The sequence below is a fragment of the Diabrotica virgifera genome, chromosome 2 (genome assembly GCF_917563875.1).
Source record: "Diabrotica virgifera virgifera chromosome 2, PGI_DIABVI_V3a".
NCBI classification, from domain to species: domain Eukaryota; kingdom Metazoa; phylum Arthropoda; class Insecta; order Coleoptera; family Chrysomelidae; genus Diabrotica; species Diabrotica virgifera.
The window spans coordinates 265,021,081-265,047,002 of NC_065444.1; the positions used below are offsets into that span (position 1 = coordinate 265,021,081).

The 25,922-nt window shown below is 30.6% G+C and overlaps 1 protein-coding gene across 7 annotated transcripts in view; it reads left to right on the forward strand.

Annotated features, from left to right (window-relative positions):
- LOC126880622 (supervillin-like) overlaps positions 1–25,922 on the forward strand; it is a 668,543-nt gene that overhangs the window by 318,194 nt on the left and 324,427 nt on the right. For all 7 annotated transcript variants that reach the window (XR_007696656.1, XM_050644630.1, XM_050644629.1 and 4 more), the window contains exons 3-4: positions 9,102–9,207; positions 11,411–11,648. Coding sequence is in view for 6 of the 7 variants with exons in the window: in XM_050644630.1 (XP_050500587.1) it covers positions 9,102–9,207; positions 11,411–11,648 (344 nt within the window). In the remaining variant the exon portion in view is untranslated. The remainder of the gene's footprint in view (positions 1–9,101; positions 9,208–11,410; positions 11,649–25,922) is intronic.

Sequence of the window (25,922 nt, forward strand, 5' to 3'; positions counted from 1 at the left end):
ATTGTTGCCCATCATTTTCGATGCAAGCATTTACTCTTTCAAGAGTAGATTGAACAGCAATCTCAATTTCTGCTTTCGCAATGCTATGAATGGCGTTTGGTATTCTCTAGATTCCAGATCATCTTTTCTCGAGTAGTCAGCCTAGCGGCAAAAAGAAGGTCTTCAATCCGTCCCCATAAATAAAAGTCTAAAACAGTTATCTGTTGCTATTAAATCTACTCTTGAAAGAGTAAATGCTTGCATCGAAAATGATGGGCAACAATTTGAACATTTAGGCAGTCACTAAGACTAAGTAAGTAGTTGCTTTTATTTCTTTGTTAAATTTTATAGTGTTGTTTGTCTTATTTTTGTTTTAATTAATTATATACGTTTACATCTTTAAAATGTTTCGTTGTTTTTTCCATAGCACACTACTTTTCCTTAACCTCGTTTACCGGTGACAGTAACAGTTATGTTTAAAATTTACACATTTCTTAAGATATCTCGAGGTAGAAAAAAGGTATCGACATGCGGTTTTCGGTATTATGTTGCCAATTTGGTCTAATTTTGTAATACAGGATTAAAAATGCATACTTGTATTTAATATTTTCCAAAGAAAACTAGATTTCTGAAAATAATTAAATAACGCCTTATAGCTTGCACATTACTTATTGGGCTATTTCGAAAATAAGACTCTTACATTGATGAAAAAGAGCTGTTTTCAACAAGACCAAGTGTGCAAAATTCGATTTTTTCATAAGAAGGTTCCCACTCACCCCCACCTCTTATTTGCAAAGGTAGACTTAAACGTGTGAAATAAAATATGCGCAGAATTTTATGAATACACAATATTTATAATTTATAATTTATACACAACAAGTCCATCGAATACTAAATGAAAATATCAAAAACTCTCGAAGAAAAGAAATACTGCAACGCTGTATTCCTAGATATCTCAAAAGCGTTTGACAAAGTTTGGCACAGAGGTCTGCTTTACAAAGTAAAATTAGCACTATCTAGTAACTATTTCCTCTTAATCAAATCCTACTTATCAAATAGATATTTCTCAGTAAAATTCAAAGACCAACAATCCCGCCTCCGTCCTATTAGACTAAGAGCCGCTATAGGTGAAATTTCTTAATCATTTTAAGCACGATGGGACCCTATAACTTAAATAGTAGAACCTAAAAGAAAACAGTGGCACATGCGTCGACAGTGGCGCATCAAACTTTCCACTTATGGACGGGATACATAAATTAAAAAATACCCTCCCTCATTACCAGAATTCAATTATTTTCATTTTTTTAAGTTCTATGTGATTAAGACATAAGATTCATCGTAATTTTAACCCACCACCCCCTTCTTCCTGCCCCCATCATCAAAAACTTTATTTTTCGATTTTATTTTTTTTTGGTGGGATGCACGCGCATAGTTAAGGCTTTTATAAAACACGTATATTTTTTATAGACCTGTAAGTTGAGTGTACATAACCTCAAAAAAATTAAAAAATTTTTTTTTTTGGAAAAAAGTATATAACTTTTTTTTGGGGATAGCTGCAGATCTAATTTTTTCTTAGTCGTGTGTATTTTATCAAACACTATATTTCTAATTTTTTTCAGATTTTTCTGTAACGCTGGTCACCTTCAAAAATCAAAAAAACTATTTTTTAAGGGGGTTTTGGGGGATTTGAACGTGTTTCTCTCATTTTTAAATATTTTAAAGGACTCAGTTACTTTAAGTTCCATATAACCTATAAAAACGAAATTTATTTGATATATTATAAAGTCTATAAAATAGGGAAAATCCCCAAAAACCCCCAAAAAAACAGTTTTTCGGATTTTTGAAGGGGGTGAGCCTTACGGAAAAATCTGAAAAAAATCAGAAATATAGTGTTTGATAAAACACATAAGATTAAGAAAAAATTAGACCTGCAGCTATTCTCCAAAAAATATACGCTTTTTTGAAAAAAAAATTTTTCTTTTATTTTTTTGAGGTTATGTACACTCTACCTACGGGTCTATAAAAATAGACATGTTTTATAAAAGCCTCAGCTATGCATGTGAATTTTTTGAAATTTTAAAATTGATTGCATCCCACAAAAAAAAATAAAAATGAAAAATGAAGTTTTTGATCGTGCGGGCAGGGGGAAGGAGGTGGTGGGTTAAAATTACGCTGAATCTTATGTGTTAATCACATAACACTTAAAAAATAGAAAAAATTTAATTCTGTTAGTAAGGGAGGGTAACTTTTAATTTATTTATCCCGTGGATAAATAAGTGGAAAGTTTGATGCGCCACTGTCGACGCATCTGCCACTGAAAAGTGACGGCACACTGTTTAAACGTTTTCTTTTAGGTTCTACTATTTAAGTTATAGGGTCCCATCGTGCATAAAATGATTAAGAAATTTCACCTATAGCGGCTCTTAGTCTATATTAATGTTGTTCTGAAACTATTTCCTTGTGGCATTTTTATAATCAACTATTTTTAATGGGAAATAAGCCACAATTTTACAAAAAAAAATTATTTTAGCGTTTCGAAGTCCAAATCAGGTTTTATTGTCAAAATACAAAATACTACTAAAATAAACAAAAATGCTGTTGCTAAGTAAACAAATTCTTCTAATAATTTATTTAATCTGACTCATTTATATTGGCAATTCAGACGTATATTACACATTTTAAAGTAGAAGACTTTAAAATGATATCGCCAATATTTATGAGTTGCGTTCCTGGGACGACTTTACTAAAAGATATTTCATTGGATTACATGAAATCAATCACAACTCAAGAATATCCGTCACAAAAAAATCATAGCATGTGACCTGTCTTTAAAAAGACGACCAAATGCAACGATGGCAGTAAAATTCTCGCGTTAGAGATTCCATAGTAAATCACGAGGGAAAACCAGGAAAAAACCTCGTGATACTATCCCGATATCGTAAGTATTTGGTGTTACATTTAATTTACTTTCAAAAAAACTAATACCCAATTCTGACTTTAATATGTTTAAATTATAAATAATATTAATAATACATAGATATACAATAAGTAATACTAAAATATAAAATTTATACTAACTCGATAAGTTATTGACTTACTAATCGTGGTATTTTCTTTCTATTGACTTCCTCTTTCAGTATGTGTAACCACATCCTATTGCATTCTACCGAGGAATTTGCGGCACAATTGGTTTCATTTAGCATAATTAGAGCCGCTTCTTTGATTTTTCTCTTTTTACTATCTGATTCTTTCAGATTCAAGTATAGTCCTTATGACTCTATTTTAAAATTATATGTTAGTCTGTTATGACTAGAAACAATATGCTGTAAACAAAAAAAAACGTAAATTTTTGTAATTGCTTATTATCTTTTTGTTATTTCACTGTAATGTGTCAATGACCACGGTGCGACACACGTTAAATAAGATAAAAAATATATTTTTTATCACAATTCTTTATAATTCCAACAGCTTTTATTGCATTCTGATGTTTAATTAGTTTTTACTTCCGCATTAACTGTAAGTTGAATGTAACTAACTGCGTTGCAATAGATAAATAGTGGTACTCTTATCTGTCATGTGGTTTCCGATAGTACTTCCGTTTTCTCGATAAGTTAAAGATCCCATTTAGCTGAATCCGGTTTGTAATGTTAACAAATAATTGGTTTTTAATGTAGCCCAAATTATCAGATTTGTCTTTATTTATATTTGTTATGTACGATACAAATATTTATAGTCCATTCATTGACCAGCTTCCCGTATATTTATAGCAACTACAACATATACACGCAATCACATTATAGAAAAGCAAACAAAGTTTTCGATTTATTTGAAAAAAAAGTAATTTGTCTCTGTGGCTCAGTGGTAAGATTTTTGGATCCAAGGGTTGTGAGTTCGAATCTCAGCTGAGGGTAGGAAATTTGTCTTTACTAAAAAATTAATAAATGAAAATAAGACATTTACTCAACACACACTATTGGGACCGTGCAAGTTCGGAAAAGCGACACCTGGTTTCATAGCTCAGCAACATTTTTAGCACTCTTAATTGTATTGGTCAATCATATTGGTCCTGGTTGCTGGATAATTGTCAAGGCCATAGCCCAAAAAAATTTAAAGAAGAAAAAGTAAGATTTAGGTTATGTTATTAAAAGATAAACAATTGTATGTAGTAAATAAAATTGTTATTAAAATGCAGTACTGGACTGACTCATTGACTGGACTATGAAGTAAATATTGATATCTAATCAAAAATAGAGGGAATTGTTTACAAAAATAGTAGTCTAAGAGCTAGTGAACCCTCCGACTAACGGTCGTCCTGTAAGGCTAGAAATTTTTCTAGTGATAATTCATAGCACACCAAGGCTAAAAACCATGACCTGGCAGGCATCAGCGGTGCACGTGTATCTACCAAGTGAATCGAAAAGTCCAAATTTAGGGGGTAAAATAAACTTTCTCCTGTAAGGTTTAAATTTAAGTATGTGTTTTGAGTAAGTCATTTACAAGAAATGTGTACAATGACAGGCGATTCTGAAGAGCATAAGACCTTGCCAGGCGAGGGGAAAGATTAAGGGTTTTTCCTAAAATTATTCTTTTTGCATCGAACAAATTTTTTTTAGATTTTTTGAATCATTCCAAACAGAAAAGGTCTTTAGTGATTTCTCTCTTAAGTTAATAGTTTTTGTTATATAAGCGATTGAAAATTTTGAAAATTGCGAAATCGGCTATTTTTAACCCTAAATCGGACATTTAACTAAAAATTTCAATGTTTGCAAGGTACGTAGATATTCCTTAAACATTGATTGATGAAATCCCGAAGAGATTTTGCAATAAAATATCGAAAACCCCTTTGTTTTTTTTATTGCTAATCAAGCGGGCGCGACACTGTAGTATAAGTGAGGACGTTTGAGTTTGCATAAATTCATTACGCTGTGTCTAGGTACACGCTAACGTGTACGCAAATAAAAAAGTTAGTTACACGCGAATTAAACTTCATCAAGCCCGTGACGTCATTATTTAGCGTACGTAGTGACTTTATATTTTGGTTCACGCTATTTTGATATGTTTATTGTTTGTTTGATAGAAATATTTATTATTAAGGAGAGGGGAAGGGAAGCAGGACTATTCAGATGTTTCAAACTTAATAATGTAATAAATCAATGTATATATAAAAGAATTATATTCACGTTAGCGAAATAAATTTTAGTTGACATGAAATGTACAAAATATTGTTGAAGATTTGTTTACTACGTAAGTTAATTATACCAGTTTATAAACTATAAACTATAAACCAATGCTGTTGTGTTTATTTCTATTTATACAGGGAATTGAACTTGTTACGATTTTCATAGAAAATATGTTATAACTTTGTTTGTTTGTTATAGAAAATAGCAATACCCTATATAACATAATAAATCTTTATATTTTTGTGATGGGGAAGTTAAGAAGATTTCGAACATAAAATAAAATATAGGGTGAGGCAGATAACTGGCCTATTAGAAATATCTCGAGAACTAAAGGCAACAGAATCATGAAAATTGGAATAAAGGGGTTTTGAAGGATGATCTATTAAATGAAAATATTTTCATCTCTTTGCAACTTCCGGTTATACCGGATATAACTTCGTTTTTTTAAATGGGACACCCTGTATATTTTTACATTTTTGGATTCTCTTCGATGTCTTCTTTCTTAAAATATAAGGTTTTGTAATATTATACAGGGTATTTTAAAAGATAATTACGTTTTTTTATTAATTTCGTAGCAACATTCATACCCTGTAGAATTGTAGTAGTTTGACATCTAAAACTCTACTTACGTTCAAATGATTTTTAATATACTCTACTATTGTTAAGAATCATTAGTATAGCTAAATTTTTAATTTTAGTATACAGGGTTGGTCGAAACTCGGAATGAGTATTTTAAATATGAGTTTTTTTAAATGGAACACCCTGTATTTTTGTATTGTAGTGAAATGATATTTTATAGTACTTTTTTATTTCTTAAGCATTCCCTATACCTAACTGCTTTAATTTGTGAGTTATTGGTGATTCAAGCTAAACATTAATTGCAACAAAAAATACGTAAAATTTTATTAGGTTGGCTGTGAAAATACTCAATCCCAAATAATTTTTCAGAAATAAATACATATTAATCCAGACTGGTCCTTAAAATTACCAATAATGGTTTAGCTATCGAAATACCTACTTAGTTAAGATTGTGGGTGCGATTAACAATTAAGCACAAATTAAAGCAGTTAGGTATAGGGAATGCTTAAGAAATAAAAAAGTACCATAAAATATCATTTCATTACAATACTAAAATACAGGGTGTTCCATTTAAGAAAACTCAGAAAATACTCATTCCGGGTTTCGACCAACCCTGTATACTAAAATTAAAAATTTAGCTATACTAATGATTCTTAACAATAGTAGAGTATATTAAAAATCATTTGAACGTAAGTAGAGTTTTAGAGGTCAAACTACTACAATTCTACAGGGTGTTAATTTTGCTACGAAATTAATAAAAAAACGTAATTATCTTTTAAAATACCCTGTATAATATTACAAAACCTCATATTTTAAGAAAGAAGACATCGAAGAGAATCCAAAAATGTAAAAATATACAGGGTGTCCCATTTAAAAAAACGAAGTTATAAGCAACTTCCGGTATAACCGGAAGTTGGAAAGAAATGAAAATATTTTCATTTAATAGATCATCCTTCAAAACCCCTTTATTCCAATTTTCATGATTTTGTTGCCTTTAGTTCTCGAGATATTTCTAATAGGCCCTTTATTTGCCTCACCCTGTATAGAGTGTTCCATTAAAACAACATAAGTTTGGTCTGCCACTATGTTATCGAACGCCCTGTAACATTTTAACTAATTTTGTAATATGAAGCTCGAAGTTTGCTACAATTTTTGTTATTAACTTTTATTGCTATCTATTACTATAGCGGGTCTACTGAGCTTTATCACACTAAACAATCTGCCTGTATCTTTTATCTTAATACTTCTGCTACCGTTAATCATGAATTTTTGTCTTTGTCTATCTTTTTCATACTGTTTTAAAATAATGTTAAACTCAATAAAAGAACTAAATAATTGTTCACATTCCATAGTTAATTTAAAAAAACACTAAACAAATAAAAAATAAGAAACTCTTTACTAATCAATATTAAAATGTGAACACAACGCGATTAGACAAATTCAACACTCTGACTCTCTGACACTCGCGGTATATATATACCACAGCATACACGCGGCTCAAGTTAACGTGTATGCAAAAAACCAGTAACAGTGCACGCCAAATAGTGACGTCACTGAATTGATGACGTTTCGCGTGTACCTAACATTTTATTTGCGTACACGTTAGCGTGTACCTAGACACAGCGAATTCATTAACTCGAGAATGGGCAAATTTCAAGAGAAATCCTCAGACAGGTCGATTTTTATTTTTGAATTAGGACTTTTTGGCATATATATAATACTAGTGACGTCATCCATCTGGGCGTGATGACGTAATCGATGATTTTTTTAAATAAGAGTAGGGGTTGTGTGACAGCTCATTTGAAAGGTTATTTAATTCTCTATTCAGTAATATAAACATTAACATAATTAAAAATGTATATTATTTTTATTCATTTTTATTAACATAATTATTTATACAGGGTGTACAAAAAAATTTTTCTTCTATTTGCCCAATTTAATCAAAGTTAATTTAATAAAAAAAAATTTGTACACCCTGTATAAATAATTATGTTAATGTTTATATTAGTGAATAGAGAATTAAATAACCTTTCAAATGAGCTATCACACAACCCCTACTCTCATTTAAAAAAATCATCGATTACGTCATCACGCTCAGATGGATGACGTCACTAGTATTATATATATGCCAAAAAGTCCTAATTTAAAAATAAAAATCGACATATCTGAGGATTTCTCTTGAAATTTGTCCATTCTCGAGATAATGAATTTATGCCAACTCAAACGTCCTCACTTATACTACAGTGTCGCGTCCGCTTGATTAGCAAACAAAGGCGTTTCCGATATTGTATTGCAAAAAACTCTTTAAGATTTCATGAATAAATGTTTAAAGAATATCTACCTACCTTGGCAACTTTGAAATTTTTAGATAAATGTCCGATTTAGGGATAAAAATGGCCGATTTCGCAATTTTCAAAATTTTCAATCGATTATATAACAAAAACTATTAACTTAAGAGAAAAATCACTAAAGACCTTTTCTGTTTGGAATGATTCAAAAAACCTAAAAAAAAATTGTTGGATGCAAAAAGAATAATTTTAGGAAAAACCCCTAATCTTTCTCCTCGTCTGGCAAGGTCTTATGCTCTTCAGAATCGCCTGTCATTGTACACATTTCTTCTAAATGACTTACTCAAACACATACTTAAATTTAAACCTTACAGGAGAAAGTTTATTTTACCCCCTAAATTTGCACTTTTCGATTCACCTGGTAGATACACGTGCACCGCTGAGGACTGTCAGGTCATGGTTTTTAGCCTTGGTGTGCTATGAATTATTACTAGAAAAATTTCTAGCCTTACAGGACGACCGTTAGTCGGAGGGTTCACTAGCTCTTAGACTATAGAGGAAATTTTAAATTTCTTTCAGTTTTATTATAAAACAACAAAGCTTACTCTTCTCCTTTTCATTATTGTACAGACGTCAGATATAGCCCAGTCAAGTTAGACGAATATAAGGTCTAACCTTGCATGACGAGCGGTTCCCGAATTTTTATTATTCTAACCTTTAGAGAGGGTCAATAGTACTGTAAGTTTAAAAATGCGACTGAATTCCGCCTTTGCGTTAGCCGCCATCTTGATTTTAAAGGAAAACCGTGTTTGCCCGATAGCTCCACTATTTTCAACTTTTCAACAAAAATGGTAAGGACTGAAATTGTTGCAAATGGGATTTCGTACAATTTCTTTTTTACAGTTTTTTTGTGTGGTCAATATTTTCCGAGTTAAGGGGTAATAATATAGTCGAAGAGGGGAATAGATTGAATTGTATCTCGTCTTTATTATTAACTTTACGACATAGTGTTTACTGCAATCGAAAATTTAAAAGAGTTGGGCATTTGACTAACTAATTATTATTTTTGTTCCAGGTTTTCCTCAGACAAGACGTCCTCGATTATCTAAATGGCTGCGATTTTGTTCAGATGGGAGATTGCTAGATCAACGCAGAGAAATGACTGATAACCAGGAAGAAAGGTATTAATCTAATTTAGTAATTATTTATCTATATTTAGCTGCTTCTTAAGACCAGAAATAGTAAATTTAGATTCAGAGTAGGCCTTTCCTCCTGTAATTTCTGCCCCCAATATACTTGTTTCTGTGCCGCTCATCTTCAATTTCTTAAGTTCATCAAATGGTGAGAATCCTCTGTTTCTTCGCTCTCTCACTTTTTATGTGGTTTTCCTCTTGGTTTTCTGCCCTAAATTTTACCATCTAGATCCCTTCTCGGCAGTTTTTCATCATCCTTTCTCACTACATAATCATCTAATGAAAGCCTCTGGAGTTTAGTAAAATGGGGGATAGATGGTTTTTTAATCCATGGTAAAGTTCATGATTATTATATCTAGGCTGAATATTCAATATACTGAAACGAAATAAGAAAGGCGATGGCCTACCCCAGCTAATTGAAATAATATTCGAAAATATTACCTCATTCATCCAAGATAGCCATCGCTACACCCTTGCTTAGCCCAGTCTCTTAGGTGTGTGTTCGTCTTGTCCTAATCTTGGATATGAACTATGAAAATTTGGAATGGAAGCAAACAAAACATTATTTGTAACTAATCATGTTTATTGTTCATAAAAATATAATAAAAATATGACTTGCAAAATTGCATTAACAAATATATTCAAATTCTTGCCAAAAACTAACAATTCTGGATTATACTTATGCATGGCTTGCGGTACTGGCTCGATGGTAACTTCTTGACGTCGAATGGTACTGCTGTAGACTTTTTGTAGGCCTGGGCGGATCTTCAGCCCTAGGCCCCTACAGTTGGAGATGGTAGTTGTTGCAGTCTAGATGTCCTGGTCTTCATTTTTGTCAGCCTTATGAGTAGCATCACCGGTGATGTAGTTGGCTTGAGGCTCCCGAAGGGAGGAAAGTGGAGTTATTCAAAAAAACTAGAAGAGTAAAACACATATCAACAATCAAGAAGTTAATAACCAAATTGTACCTTTGCCAAATAGTATTCAGAAACTAGTAGATGGCAAGGGCAAATTAAATGGAATTTAGATGAGGAGAATAGTTAAAATTTGATTATCAAACGTGCATATATGTAAATTAAAAAGATATATTTAAAACTAAAGTATCAGAACACATATGTTCTGACATTGGAGGTTAGATATAAAAAATATTAGAAAAAATGTTATAAGAAGCTAGGTATGGATGGAATATAATGACTGTAAGAAATTATTAAAAAAGCTGTATGAAAAACTCACCAAAAGAGAAGATTTGATTTGGAATAAAAATGATTTATTTTTGAAGCTTCCTTGCCTTTTATGACATCACCACTCATGAAATATGGGGGTTGTCACTGTCATTGAAAACGACATTTGGAATGACGACCAAGTATGTGTGTGTGTTTAGATTTATGACCTTGGTTTGAACCAATTGGCCAGACGACGACCAAGTACTATGAAGTATTCTAGCAGGCATGTTCCGTATTGGAAGACAGATATTTAGAGAGCAAAGGTATACGGGATACGTTCAGTATGTTCAGTTGATGATTTAAATAAAAAGAGATATAGTAAATATAAGATAATAAAAGGAGATAATAAAATGATAATAAAACAGGATAATAAAAGAGGGCGCCAACGAGTTTTTAACGAAGAAAACTGGTAAAACAAATAGAAGAAAATTATTGTTAATGAAATATTAAAGAAAGTAAAATAAAATAATTATTTAAAAATAAAATATCAAAGATGTGACGTTTGTAACGTTACAATACCATTTTCGGTAATGGGTCCAAAAATTTACAGTGTCTACATGGTTCCAGTACAAGTTTGTTAATAGTTTGATGTCTTTCCCATCTAAGCCGACTTCCTGCAAACTTTCTAACAGTACGTCGTGTCTAACTATCAAATTCTTTTTAGAAGTCTATGAAGCATATAAATATCTTTGTGTTGGTCGTATCATTTTTGGGTCAGAACTAGTAAACTGAGCATGGCTTCTGTCATTCCCACGCTGGCTCTGAATCCAAACTGATCGTCTCCGATGATTATTTTACGCTTTTTATATATTCGGTTATACACAACATTTAATAGGGCTTTTACTCATATGGCTTATCAGACGGAACTCGTTGAAGTGTTGTGGGTTTAGAACTAAAAGATTTAGAGTAGTACAATAATTTTACTAGATCCTTATTCTGGAATAATTTATAATTCCTACATTTTGCAGAAACGAACGAATTGCCCGCTACAAAGAAGAACGAAGGCGGCAATTAGCCGAACAGTTTGCTACCCATCATTCACCTTCGAGAACAACCAGAAACGTTAACGGTTATAACAAAGATGGGGGTTCATCCAGCAACACCGAAGGCCCCAGACCGACCAGGGCCTCCCAACTGCGAGCCGCAGCAGCCTTATCTCAGGAAAATATTTCTAGTCAGCAGGTTCCAGCTAGTAAAAGTTCTGAGGTAAGTTTGTATTAATAAATAATTCAATAATAAATAGTTAAATATATGTAATTTCCGCGTAAGTGTAAGTGTCTGTTAGTGAGATTACTGAGGTTAGTCCCATAAGGTAAACCGCCGCAATAGTCCAAGTAATGAAGCTTAAAATAGGACATAACCTCGCAATTTTTACAGAATGGATCGATTTGCTTGAAAATTTGAGAATAAGTAGTAGATAGTCCAAGGATCAAAATCTATATGATGCCGAAAGGCGCTTTTACCATGGGGGTGGTTGCCACTCCATCTCGGGGGTGGAAATTTTTTATTATATTTTGACCACAAAATTTGGTAAAAACATTCATTCTAAGCAAAAGACATTCTATACATTTTTTTGATAAAATTAATACATAGTTTTCGATTTATTCGCTATCGAAAGTGTTAGTTTTATATCGAAAAAATCGATGTTTTTAATAAGTTTTTTGCTAATAACACTGATAATAACAAAAGGTGCAAAATGCACCTTTTGAAAAAATAAACAAAACCGTTTTTTTTTTAAATTTTCCTTAAGACGAATAGTAATCGAGCTATACCTACTTTATTATATATGTTAGCTCTTCTTCGTCAAATGCTAAATATTGTAGTTTCAAAGTCAAAAGACGGGAAAACTATGCATTTTTCGAGGATAACTTGTTCAAATTAATTTAAAGTATTTAAAAATATCTATCTCCAGAAATAAAAAAAATGTCTAGCTCAAAAATTAAGTGACTTATAATGAAAATAATGTCAGTCTCTATTTTTTTTTCAGCGAAAAAGTTATTGGAAGCAACCACCTAATCACCACCCTAATTAAAATTAGTTATTGACCTTATTTGGTCTGCTTTATTTATGCATTATAAATAGGTTCTAGAAGTTTGACCGGCTTTGAATGATTCGTTTTAAAAAAAATGGAGTTAAAAGCGAATAACGAATTTTTGTAGTTTGGTAAATGCCCTTTTCTTCAGAATAGAAAAATTAGCATCAGAGATACGAAAAAATATGTCATTCGAAAATTGTAGCTTTTAATTCCCAATAATGGGGTTAGCAAAAATTTTTTCTATGGCAAAAACTGAGTGAGCTATTGACAATTAAAACTTGTAATAACATGCAAAAACCACCTTTACGAACCCTTTTACAGTCACCTCTTTTTGCGACTTATGATTTTAAAAGGATTTAATAATAATAGCCTTATAGATCTTGTAGAGACCTACAAAATTCTTTTCTACCAAACTTTCTAGGATAAAAAATAAAAAAGTAACGGTTAAAAAATCAATATATTTAAAAAAAAGGAGAAATCCAATTGGAAGCTTAATAATGTAAATTAGCGGTGTTTTTAGTCATTGGTCTTATTGATACTTCTTTATTATGTATTAGTAATAGATTCCAGAAGTTTGACTGGCTTAGAATGATTATTTTTAAAAAACTGGAGTTAAAAGCGAATAACGAATTTTTGTAGTTTGGTAAAAAATGCCATTTTCTTCAGAGTAGGAAGATTAGCATCAGAGATACGAAAAAATGTTTAAATATGAAATTATAGGTTATAAATCCCAAGAAATTGGTTTGAAAAAAACTTTTGTACGGCCAAAATAGAGTGAATCGTAAATGAGTATAATATCGAAAAACATTGATATTTTTGATATAAAACTAACACTTTCGATAGCGAATAAATCGAAAAATATTAATTTTATCAAAAAAATGTATAGAACATTTTTTGCTTAAAATGAATGTTTTTATCAATTTTTGCGGTCAAAATATAATAAAAAATTTTCACCCCCGAGATGGGGTGGCAACCACCCCCATGGTAAAAGCGCCTTTCGGAATCATATAGATTTTGATCCTTGGACTTTTCACTACTTATTCTCAAATTTTCAAGCAAATCGATCCATTCTGTAAAAATTGCGAGCTGAAAAGCTTCGGTTCCTGGACTATGTAGACGCAGTACTACCATACCAATGTAACGTGACACAGGGTGACAAACAAAATTTCGACCAATTACGTGCCGAATTACATACAATTTTCGATACAAGAACTTGCATAGTTTCGTACAGGGTACAAAGGAACGTATTACAAGAAACGATACAAGAAAATGTATATTTTCTAATATCAGAAACGATATTAGAAATGATACCAGAAAATGCATAGTGTCATACAGCCTTTAGCAAATAATTTAAAGTAATCGTCTAATTTTAAATAATTTGCTAACATATGACAGAAATATTTTGTTTGGATCCAGGAGGCCTACCACAGCTCGCTCTGATGATTTCAAAAGGATCAAATGCGTATAAACGAACGGAATTCTGGTTAGCATTAAAATGTTAAATTTATAAGTTTTTAAAAGTTTATAAATTTTATAAAATCCTTAAAATCAGCTGTAGACGTAGTACTACCATACCAACGTAACGTGACACAGGGTGACGAACAAAATTTCGACCAATCACGTGCCGAATTACATACAATTTTCGATACAAGAACTTGCATAGTTTCGTGCAGGGTGCAAAGGAACGAATTACAAGAAACGATACAAGAAAATGTATATAACTTTCTAATATCAGAAACGATATTAGAAATAATACAAGAAAATGCATAGTGTCATACAGCCTTTAGCAAATAATTTAAAGTAATCGTCTAATTTTAAATAATTTGCTAACACATGACAGAAAGATTTTGTTTTGATCCAGGAGGCCTAACACAGCTCGCTCTGATGATTCTGATTCCAAAAGGATCAAATGCGTATAAACGAACGGTGCTAAATACTCTTTATCGAAATTAATGTTAACCGTCTTACTGTCTTTCTTACATTTGTATTATTTTTATTACTGCATTTAATCTTCGCTGTATATTTTTTCTTTGACAAAATTGTTATAGAATATACGTAGGTAAGTTGATTGGTAAACAACCTTATTAATCTCCGACAATTCTATTCCCAAGATGGTCCCTCCAGCCTCCGTCACTCGCGTCGATGACTAGCAAGGTCGCTCTTGATTTTTATATGATGACAACAAATCACCGCCATTTAAGGACATGACACAGAGTAGGTGGTCGCGGTCGGCGATGATTATAAACTTGCTTTTTGTAGTACTATGTAGCAAATTTCATTAACTTTGTTATTGAACAGGATTAGGCCTGGATCCCGCGTACCAAAAAAGTTTATTAATAGCAAGCTGAAAATTTGTTAATAGCTAAACGGTATCTAGTCGGACAAACTTTGATGTACGGGAACACTGGAACAGGGGAAGTTTTAATTCTGGAACAGGTTACAGGTTTCGAATGTCAGACTACGAAAACGTCCCATGTATTTTGTCGGACAGAACTTCCAATTTAGCGGAGTCCATATAGATTTTCACTTCGGAAAAAATCAAACAAGATAGAACATTTTGTAATTTCATTAAGAAATGTTTAATAAACAACATATCAAAAAGTTCTACTCGAGAAGTGGGTGCTTCATTTTTTATTAAACAAATGAACTACGAAATTAGATGTTTTTTTAAATAACTCCGAAAATATAAATTTTAGAAAAAAACTGACTTGACCATTGAAAAATTCAGAAAACTTTACAAAAAAAACCTTATATAAAGAATTTTCTAAAATTAAATCTGTAACTTCTATAATTTTTTATTTATAAACGCTAAAACCCTTCTCACAAATATTGGCGCACTGTAAACTAACGTACGGCGAAGTGCACGGTGTTGAGTTTTTGAGCGAATTTTGTTTAAAAATGATTTAAAAATGTGTAACTAATACAATTTTTCTTATAAAACTCTCAATTTTGCACAACTTACCTTTCAAGCATCATACTAAATGATGTTTCATTCAAAAAAATCTCAAAAATTTATTTCAAATGATATGACGTCTCTAAAATGGAATTTTTGAAATCTTCGTAGTTTTATAGAATTACCACCACCACGGTATTACAAGTTTGAACAGACTTATTACAGTTTTGTAAGTGCTTTTTTAAAGTTTAGGAATGCACTGAATTATTTTACTTTAGAAATGAAATAAACTCTTTCTTTTTGAGAAAATTAAGAAAGATAACAAATATGTAATACAAAAACCGAAAATTACCAGCTAAAAAAATGTTTATACAAAGTGATCAAAACTTTTTTCTGTAAAACTTACCTAAAATACATTTAATAATAAACTTCAACAATAATAAATGTTCACCAAAAAAATTTTTTTTAGCTCTTATACAAGATGTCTGCGTAACTTGGAATCTAACTGGATAACTTTTTTTTATCAGTTTTACGAAAAAAAGTTATTCTTTATAAAATATTCTGCATCATATATAATCTAAGAAGAAATCATCAAATATCAAATTTAATTAATTTTATACGAGATATGTCAAAAAATATGAATTTCACTCAAGAGTAAAGTACCTTTACATTTCACAATATCGAAAATGTTAATTAAGAAAAGTTGTTTAGAATTGAAAAATTTGTTTTAGTGTTCAATTACATCCTTCTAATTAAAATATTGTGAATAATAAAGGCACGTAACTCTTAAGAAAGATTCCTATTTTTTACATACCTCGTATAAAATTAAAAAAGTTTTATATCTGATGGTTTTATCTTAAATTTTAGACCAGGGAGAGCATTTTATGAAGAATAACTTTTTTTCGTAAAAGTGATAATAAAATAGTTATCATAATTGTAATAAAATGATGATGAGTATCTGTAATTTGAGAAAAAATTGAAAATTTTTTATTCGGTTAGAATGATATAATTGTATATTTAAACATATTTTTTAATTTCAAACAACTTTTCATAATATCATTTTTTGATATTCTGGAATATAACGGTACTTTACTCTTTAACGAAATTCATATTTTTGACATAACTCGTAGAAAATTGATAAAATTTGATATCTGATGGTTGAATTTTAAATTTTTGACTATCCAGAGCATTTTATGAAGAATAACTTTTTTTCGTAAAATTGATAATAAAAAAGTTTTCCATGTGGTTCCTAGCTACGCAGACATACTGTATAAGAGCCTCTGAATAAGAATTTTCAAATTGTAATGCCATATTCGGATTCAGCATAATCAAAAACAAAATAAAAACATATTTGATCAAAGTAAAATGATGAATTTAACGATATTTTTAAAATTATTTATACAAAACAATTGTTATTGTTTAAACAATTAATAAACAATTAGCGGCCAAATATGTTTTAAAAGTTTTAGAAAAATATAAGCTTCTTTGAATTTTTCAAAAAATTTTCCATGTTTTCGTTCTAATTGCACTCCCCTAATTGATTTGTTACCGTTTCATTAAACTCTCATGCAAAAATCAGACTGCTATTTACCAACAACATAATTCCTGTCATTTGACATTTGACGACACGTCCACAATTAAAATCACGTTCCACAATTAAAACTTCCCCTGTTCCAGTGTTCTCATACATCGAAGATTGTCCAACTAGACACCGTTAAGCTATTAACAAAGTTTCAGCTTGCTATTAATAAACTTTTTTTGGTACGCGGGATCCAGGCCTAGATTGGATTAATTTTAAACGACAATCCGTGAGTCATTTATTATGAAAATATTAATATGAAAATATTAATTTGTAAACGTACAAATCTGAGAGTAGAGTATGTAGAAGTGGAGAAAAATTGATATTTGCAGAAAAAAAATTAAATTTATAAAAAAAATTATAGAAAAATATGTAAAAAGTTGTTACACATTTACAGAAACACAGTCATGTGTCATGTCACTAGCTTATTCTATTCTACATCACTGTCTCCACACTCATTCCTTCCTTCCTCATCTTTGTCAAGGGATTGAAGCACTGTTTTGGCAGTTAACACCTGCACATGCTCATCTCTCACATGTAGTGTTACAAAAAGCCCGATCTTTCTACAGGTGCAGGACGCGCTGCATCCTTTTTGCCATTGGCCAAAAAAATTATTTTTAGTAATTCCTGCGGAACAGGTGATTTAGCATTACTCATTAATTAATTAACGCATTAATTAACATTAGCATTATTCAAACCAAATCAATGGGATTAAGAGCGTTATTTTTCTCAGATTTTTTGCCAGATTTGAATTTGGTAATAAACTCTCTTAATGTGCTCGTCCAAAGCATCCAAAAGCTCGTCCAATCACATAATGTAGGTACGAGTGATGCCAATTTTCCAGCTGTGCTTTTCACCAGCTGTGGTGAAAAGTTAGTGGTCGGTATACCGATATCCCATTCACATCTGTTCCAAAATTCATTTATGCTCCAAAATTGAAAAAAAAGTTGTTTTTTTTAATAATTCCGTTCATTTTAAAGATATTGTATCCATTCAAAGAGCTTCCTAAACAAATTTAAAGGACGTTAAAACCGAATTGATCACATCAATTCAAAATCTTTAGTTTTTAAAACGTAAACGATTAATGTTTCAAGAACGGTGATACTCGTGCTATCAACCTAACTGAAACTAGTGATATTTCTGACAGTTTTTATACCACATTACTGAAAACCAATTAAAATTTTTGTCAGAAAAACCCAACATTTTTGTACTGACCCATTTTTTTCGCATCTCTTATCATTTTCGAGTTACACGGAGAAAAATGCAGATTTTTAGGATTATTTCATTCATAGGAGATTCTGGCCAATAGAAAGCTACAGAAATCTAAATTAAATCGATAATTTTTGATAATTTCCCGTCGTCAAGTATATTACGTCAGATGTCCTTCGTTGCTACGAAAAAATACATTCAGTGACATTAATGACAATTAATGTTTTAAAAATTTTAAAAGTGATGACTTTCAACCGTCAAATTAATATTTATAACAACTGTTTGTTTAATTGTACTAATTTGTACTTACATAAATAAATTACAATAAAATTTTGGTTTTGAACAGTTTTATTTATGAAATAATCCCAACAAATTGCACTCGATCTCTAAAATGAATATAGAATTTTTGCCCTCGTGACACTTTGACATAATTTCTTAAATTAAAACTGTCAAAGTGTCGGGAAAAATTCAATAATTTTAGAGCTCTTGTGCAATTACTACTGAAAATTTAAAAATACGATCTATAATTTGATCTTATTTTTTATAAAACCCATGCATTTTATAACAACCACGCAATCAAACTGTTTGAGCCTAGAAATAATATTAAAAAAAAAGGTGTTGTAGAAGGGAAACGATGTATTTAAATTCTGGTGGATGAGGGGTAAAATATACTGCTCATTTTTTCTTAAAATAGGTATGAGTGATCAAGTTTCTAACTCACAGAGATACACACAGGTCGTGCCACCATCAAAACAGTAACATAATGATTAATGTACCACGTTCTTTCTTCTATTTCCCCAGATTCAATATCTAACCTCTTTTTATTCGCAGACAGTTTAAATTTTTTATTCAAAAAGCCGAATACAAAACCATATAGTTCTTGCACCATACTGTAGCTAATTGTAGTGTAGTAACTCGGTAGAACTAATTGTTCTAACGGAATAATTTATTGAAAGAAATTAATTACTCTTCTTATTAACAATTGAAAAGTATATAAAGGCAAACACAGACGTCATCGTAGCATGTGTTCGTGTCTTTTCACTGCTGACGTTCTAGGAAACCATCACTCAATGCATTCGGCTCCCATATTTGTTATCAAAGTGGTTATTTGTGTGAGATTGTGTGCTAAACAGGATACGGACTGTAACTTATACAACATTAATTTAATTTAAATACACCTCGTCAAAAAATCCCGGCAAGTGAATTTTTTGGGATTACCAATTTTTAAAGATATAATTATCGAAATTTTAGAGAAAAAATTGGGAAAAGCAAAACATAGATTGTATTTGTTCAGATAGTAAAAAATATTTATTGAGAACAAAAAGCAAACATCACAATTGTGCGGAAAGTGCAGTATCTGAAAAAACTGAAATCAGAAAAGAAGTCCGACAGGGTTGTATTTTGTTCCCTTTATTGTTTAATGTATATTCGGAAAATATTTTTGCTTCTGAGTATCAGAGTGTGAAGAGTCAATTTTCTTTGTTAATACATTTAACCATCCAGTAGATTTACTTTTATATGATCCAGCATCTTTGCCACTTTTTTGACACTTGAACGAAATGTTCTAGATTTTCGATGTCACTATAATGAAACAACAAGCTCTCCTGATTCGCTTTCCTAATGGTATTCTTAATTTCTCTTCGCATTCTCTTTTAAGCAATCTTTAATTTTTTTTAACTCATGTTTCGTTCTTTATTTGTCATGAATTTTTCTTTTGGTAGCAGTGTCTATGAAACAGCATTCTAGAGACTTTTAGACTTTGACATCTACCATAATATCAAGGAATTTTCATTGCGTTGGATAATCAAATAACATATTTTGTTGTAAAACATGAGGTATTATGGGGTAATGTTTATACCTAAACACCTCTTTATTAATTTGACATGAATACAAATGAGCAATGGATAAATTACTGAAAATTTCCATGTATTATAATTTTATAGATGGTATCAAATAGACCAGGGCGCATCTGTAAAAATATTAGTACATTTGGACGTTGAGAGGTGACTCAATTTATTTTGCAGAAATTGCTTGAAAATAAATCAAATAATAATATTTGAGTTATCCTCCCTCTCAAAAAGGTCCGGAACATTGTTTAAATAATCAAAATGTCGAAATATGAAGGAAAAATTCGATTTTTTTTCTTCGCTTTTTGATTATACCTTTAAAAGTATTCATTTCCGAGAAAAGTTGTACTGACATAAAAGTTGCGTAATTAAATTTCCTACAATATAGAATTGGTTAAAAATTTAAAAAATAGTCACCCTTGTTGCAAAATAGCAATAATTACGAAAAAAAAAACATACAAAAACAAGTATTCGCATTTTACGTTTTTCAACCATTTATGCTACACTTAGGACCTTCATATTTCACCCAGAAAAACTTTATGGTACAGTAAAACGATACTGTAAATTTCATTAAGATCGGTTCAATAATTTTGCAAAATAAATTTTGCAATCCAGCTTTCGCAAAAAAAATTCATTTTTTCAAAATGTTACAGGACTGAAAATAAAGCAGATAGCAAGTTGAAATTTTTTTGCGTATAGAAGTGTACTGTACCTTTCATTTGCAATTTGCAAAATTAAAATCGATTAACTACCACGGCGTCAAGAATTTTTTTAATAAACATTAATTATTTTAATTATTGGGTTACGCGCAGGACAGCGGATAGTTTGCTTGATTGGGCATTCCAATGACCTTTGATAATGATTGATACATTTTAATTTTTATTACATTTCGATATAAATAAATAAATTTGTTTATTGCAAAATAAAGACACATACTCTATCCTTTGAAATAACACTTTTATTAGCAAAACTTTCTTTGTTCATATATTTTAACTTAGAGAATAAAAGTTTATTATTTTTAAACATATGCAATTGTTTAAACAATATTTCACAAACAATAATAAAATTACATAGTTTGATTTTTGTGGAATTAAAATATTAAAATACAACAAAATATAGAGTAACAAAATAATAATATATTAGATAAAGATTGGAAGAAATTTTGGTGGAAATCAACTTGTGTGAATCGAACACCGATGTCCTGCGCGTAGCACCAAAAATTAATGGTTATTTAAAAAATTTCCTGACGGCGCCGTGGTAATTAATCGATTTTAATTTTGCAAATTGCAAATGAAAGGTACAGTACACTTCTATAAGCAAAAAAATTCAACTTGCTATCTGCTTTATTTTCAGTCCTGCAACATTAAAAAAAATGAATTTTTTTTGCGAAAGCTGGATTGCAAAATTTATTTTGCAAAATCTATTAAACCGATCGTAATGAAATTTACAGTGTTGTTTTACTATATCATAAAGTTTTTCTGGGTAAAATATGAAGGTCCTAAGTGTAGCATAAATGGTTGAAAAACGTAAAATGCGAATACTTGTTTTTGTATGTTTTTTTCGCAATTATTGGTATTTTGCAACAAGGGTGACTATTTTTTTAATTTTTAACCAATTCTATATTGTAGGAAATTTAATTACGCAACTTTTATGTCAGTACAACTTTTCTCAGAAATGAATAGTTTTAAAGTCATAATCAAAAAACCAATAAAAAAATCGAATTTTTCCTTCATATTTTGTCATTTTAATTATTTAAACAATATTACGGACCATTTTGAGTGGGAGGATAACTCAAATAGTATTATTTGAGTTACCTATTTTCAGGCAATTTCTGCAAAAAAATTTGAGTCACCTCTCAACGTCCATCTCAAAACAGATGCGCCTTGGACTACAAAAGGCATCGTAAAAAATAATACCATCATGTATGGTTTTTATTCATTAATATATATTTTGTAATTTTTAATTTAATAATTTACGTAAAAATATACAACCTTGAGATTTGAAAAAGTTGTCTTTTAATCTAACTTGAAAACTATTTTTCGTACGTATATCGCTAATAGTTGTTTCGTCATTTTTTGTAATGTTTTCCACGGTCGTTTTTATAAAGTTATTAAATTCCTAAGTGGGTTATCTAGACAATAGTATTCATTATGTGGATTACTAGTGGAAAATGGTGTATATTATGATGAACTAAATGTGAAAATCGTCTGGGAGAATTCTTACTCTTTGATCAGTTAATAACGAAATGTGTTATGAAACCTGATTTATTAGTAACTGTATACAGAGTGAGTTTTATGTATGGAAACACTCAATTATCTCAAAAACGGCTCGGACGATTTTTATATATTTTGGTAGGTAGGGGTTTACTAATGCGGCCGATATTATAGCGCTAATTACATTGTTGTCATATTTTCCGTTTTTCTGGAAATCTAATGAACTTTCTTATTTCAAATTGAATACCCTGTATATTTTTTTCGTTTTGAATTCCATAAGAAATACTGATTATTTTTCATGTTATATTCCCTATACCTAAATGCCAAAATTTCGGAGTTATTGCTACATTTATTTAAAAAAACAATTTAAACAAATTATAAAAATCAATTTTTTGGCCCGGGTAAACACTATTTTAGGTTATTTGAATCATTGGGAATAAAAAAGATCTTTTGTAATTTTTCTCTAAAATTAATCGTTTCCGAGTTATAAACAATTTAAAACTGCAAAAAATCGAATAATGACGATTTTCAAGGTTCAAGAACACAAATTAACAATGTTATTTTTGAAACTGCGAAGTACCCAAATTCAAGCTCTAGCCTTTTTTATCAGATACCGATAAGTAATTTGAGATTAAATAAATAAAATAAATTTCGACCAAGAGTCAGGATTCTGTTAACCGAGATACGATAGTATCAAGCGGCGCCGCTAGGAGGAGCTTCTCCAACAATGCGTCTCAGAATACTTTAAGAACACTTGGTCATTTTGTACTCTAAACCGAGTAAAGCATGAAAAAGAAAAAGAAAATAATCGTTTTCGTTTTGATTCAATTCGAGTCTCTTGCCATCCTCTGACACAGTGTTTCTGGGTCTCTACCCTTTATCAAAGAGGCTATTGCAAGTAGACTAACTTGCAAGAGGCTATTGCAAGTAAGTAGTCTACTTGCAATAGCCTCTTTGATAAAGGGTAGAGAACCAGAAACACTGTGTCAGAGGATGGCAAGAGACTCGAATTGAATCAAAACGAAAACGATTATTTTCTTTTTAATTTGAGATTGTTTTATTTTAAAACATTGTTTTTTAGTTGTTACTCCCATATGTACTTCATTAAAAATTAAAAAGCAATATTATAGAATAACACGAGGCAAAAAATATTATGGCAGGCTATTAGAAGAAGAGTAAGAATTTAGGTACTTTGTAATTTCAAAAATTATATTTTTTACTTATGTTCTTGAACCTTAAAAATCGTCATTATTCGATTTTTTTCAGTTTTAAATTGTTTATAACTCGGAAACTATTAATTTTAGAGAAAAATTACAAAAGATCTTTTTTGTTCCCAATGATCCAAACAACCTAAAATAGTGTTTACCCGGGCCAAAAAATTGATTTTTATGATTTGTTTAAAATTTTTTTTGAAAATAAATGTAGCCATAACTCCGGAATTATGGCATTTAGGTATAGAGAATATAACATGAAAAATAATGAGTATTTCTTAAGGACTACAAAACGCGAAAAATATACAGGGTGATTCCAGGAAGATTTCCAGAAAAACGGAAAATATGACAACAATGTAATTAGCACTTTAATATCGGCCGCATTATAAAACTCCTACCTACCAAAATCTATAAAAATCGTCCAAGTCGTTTTTGAGATAATTGAGTGTTTCCATACATAAAACTCACTCTGTATATGTTTCTATAGAAGCTACTGATGCTACTACTATCAAAGCTACTGTAATAATTCGGTGTAACCAGAAATATTACATGCCTAAAAATATTTGCATTAAAAAGCTATTGAAAACCTACTCAGCTCAATTTTCAGATCTCAAATCCCGTAAGATTGATAAATACATCTAATAGACCCCTTATTGTAAGACACCTGATATATGCTAAATTTTGAAGCGATTTGTTTACAATAGTTTCTGAATTTAATAGATTACAACGTAATCAAAAAGTGTAAAACGGGCTCCACACTCTCGGCGAAGTTACTTCGCCAAAGTTGACCGAAGTCCGAAGTACCCTCTCTACACCAGGAGTGGGCAAATACTTTTAAGCGCGGGCCAAAATGAAATTTTCAAAATGTCTCCCGTGCCGGAGACCTATACCATACCCAGTATGTACACTGCTCACACGCTAATGTTTTTGGTGGATGTTTTTCTCTGCCCAAGAAATTTTTTTGACAACAATACTATAAGTATCATTTTAAAGAATTTGAACAAAGACATAATACTTTTTTGCGCCGAAAGCTGAATTCATTTTGGACCTCAGGCGTATTTTTATTTGAATAGTTGTGGAATAGATAATCATTGGTGTGATATGTAAATCTGTTTATGATATTTATATTTTATTGTCTTATTATAACTATTTTATTATATTTTAATAAGTATTGACACACATAAGTATATTGAAATATTATATTATAAACTTGTAGTTTAAATAAACTTGTATGTAGTTGGGTGTGGGTGTACATGCGAACCATTTGTTCCCAGTAAAATTACGAAATTTTTAATGTGGTCCATTATATTAAGCCATAACAAGGATCCAAATAAAAAAAGAATGTGTGTGTACTTTGTACGCACGTAAGAAGTTATACTTCTATTATATGATTTAAACGAAATTAATATACTTTTTATTTATATTTTGTTTAAATATTAAACTAATTTATACTTACTACTTCTCAAACATTTTTATTAGAACAGTGCCAAAAATTAAAATAATAAAAGAATAAAACACACACAAACACATTAAACAAGCCACAAATGATGTCTGAACATTAATTGTCGAAAATTTTTTTAACTAAATACGTATTTTCTGAAAATACAATTATATAATAAATATACTTACAATCATAAAACGTATTAAAAAAAACAAAAAAGAAAGTTTCTATTGGGACTCGAACCAGCGCTGATAAGAGCGGTTGGTATTGGAATTCATTCGCCTTCTCCGCTTAGCCATGGACACTATGTGTCATTATTTACGAAGATCGACTGACTAAACGGATTAAACTTGTGATATTTTGATATTTTGAAAATTGATCAAATTATTTTAATTTTGAATTGAAATGATTTAGAATTGAAAAAATACAACAAAACATAGAGTAAAAAAACAATATATTAGGTGAATATTGATAGAAATTTTGATGGTAATCAAATTATATAAATAAAAGTATTACATACTATGTATTTTGGCAGATCAAATAGGTAGGTTAATACCCATGATACATTAACAATTATTACGTACCTGTTGCTTTTAAAAACTATTTAAAAGTCACTACAATATTATAAACTTTTTTGTTTCTGTCCTCACAACAATAAAACTAATATATTATACATTTGTTTACCTTTACCTTTACCTCCTAACCACAGCTGCCATATCGGATAATTTTTGACATGTCATTTGAACATCCAATCAGAACAAAGTTATAATGCGCATGCGCCGGGCTGATAGGTTTTAACATATAAAAAATCACCCTCTATCGCCGGTAAAGAAGTATAACTTCAAAAATGAAATTCAGAAATTCAAGAGCAGCCTTTATGAAGATAAGGAAATTTCTGAGTAACCAAAGATTCAATCTGCAAATCTGATCGACGGACGAACGAAGCTGGAAACTGGGAACCGGAATATCGGAAGGGAGAGAACCCTATAAAAAACCGGGATAATAATAAAAATGGTACGACTCTATTCTCGTTTATTGGATTGTTAATGCTG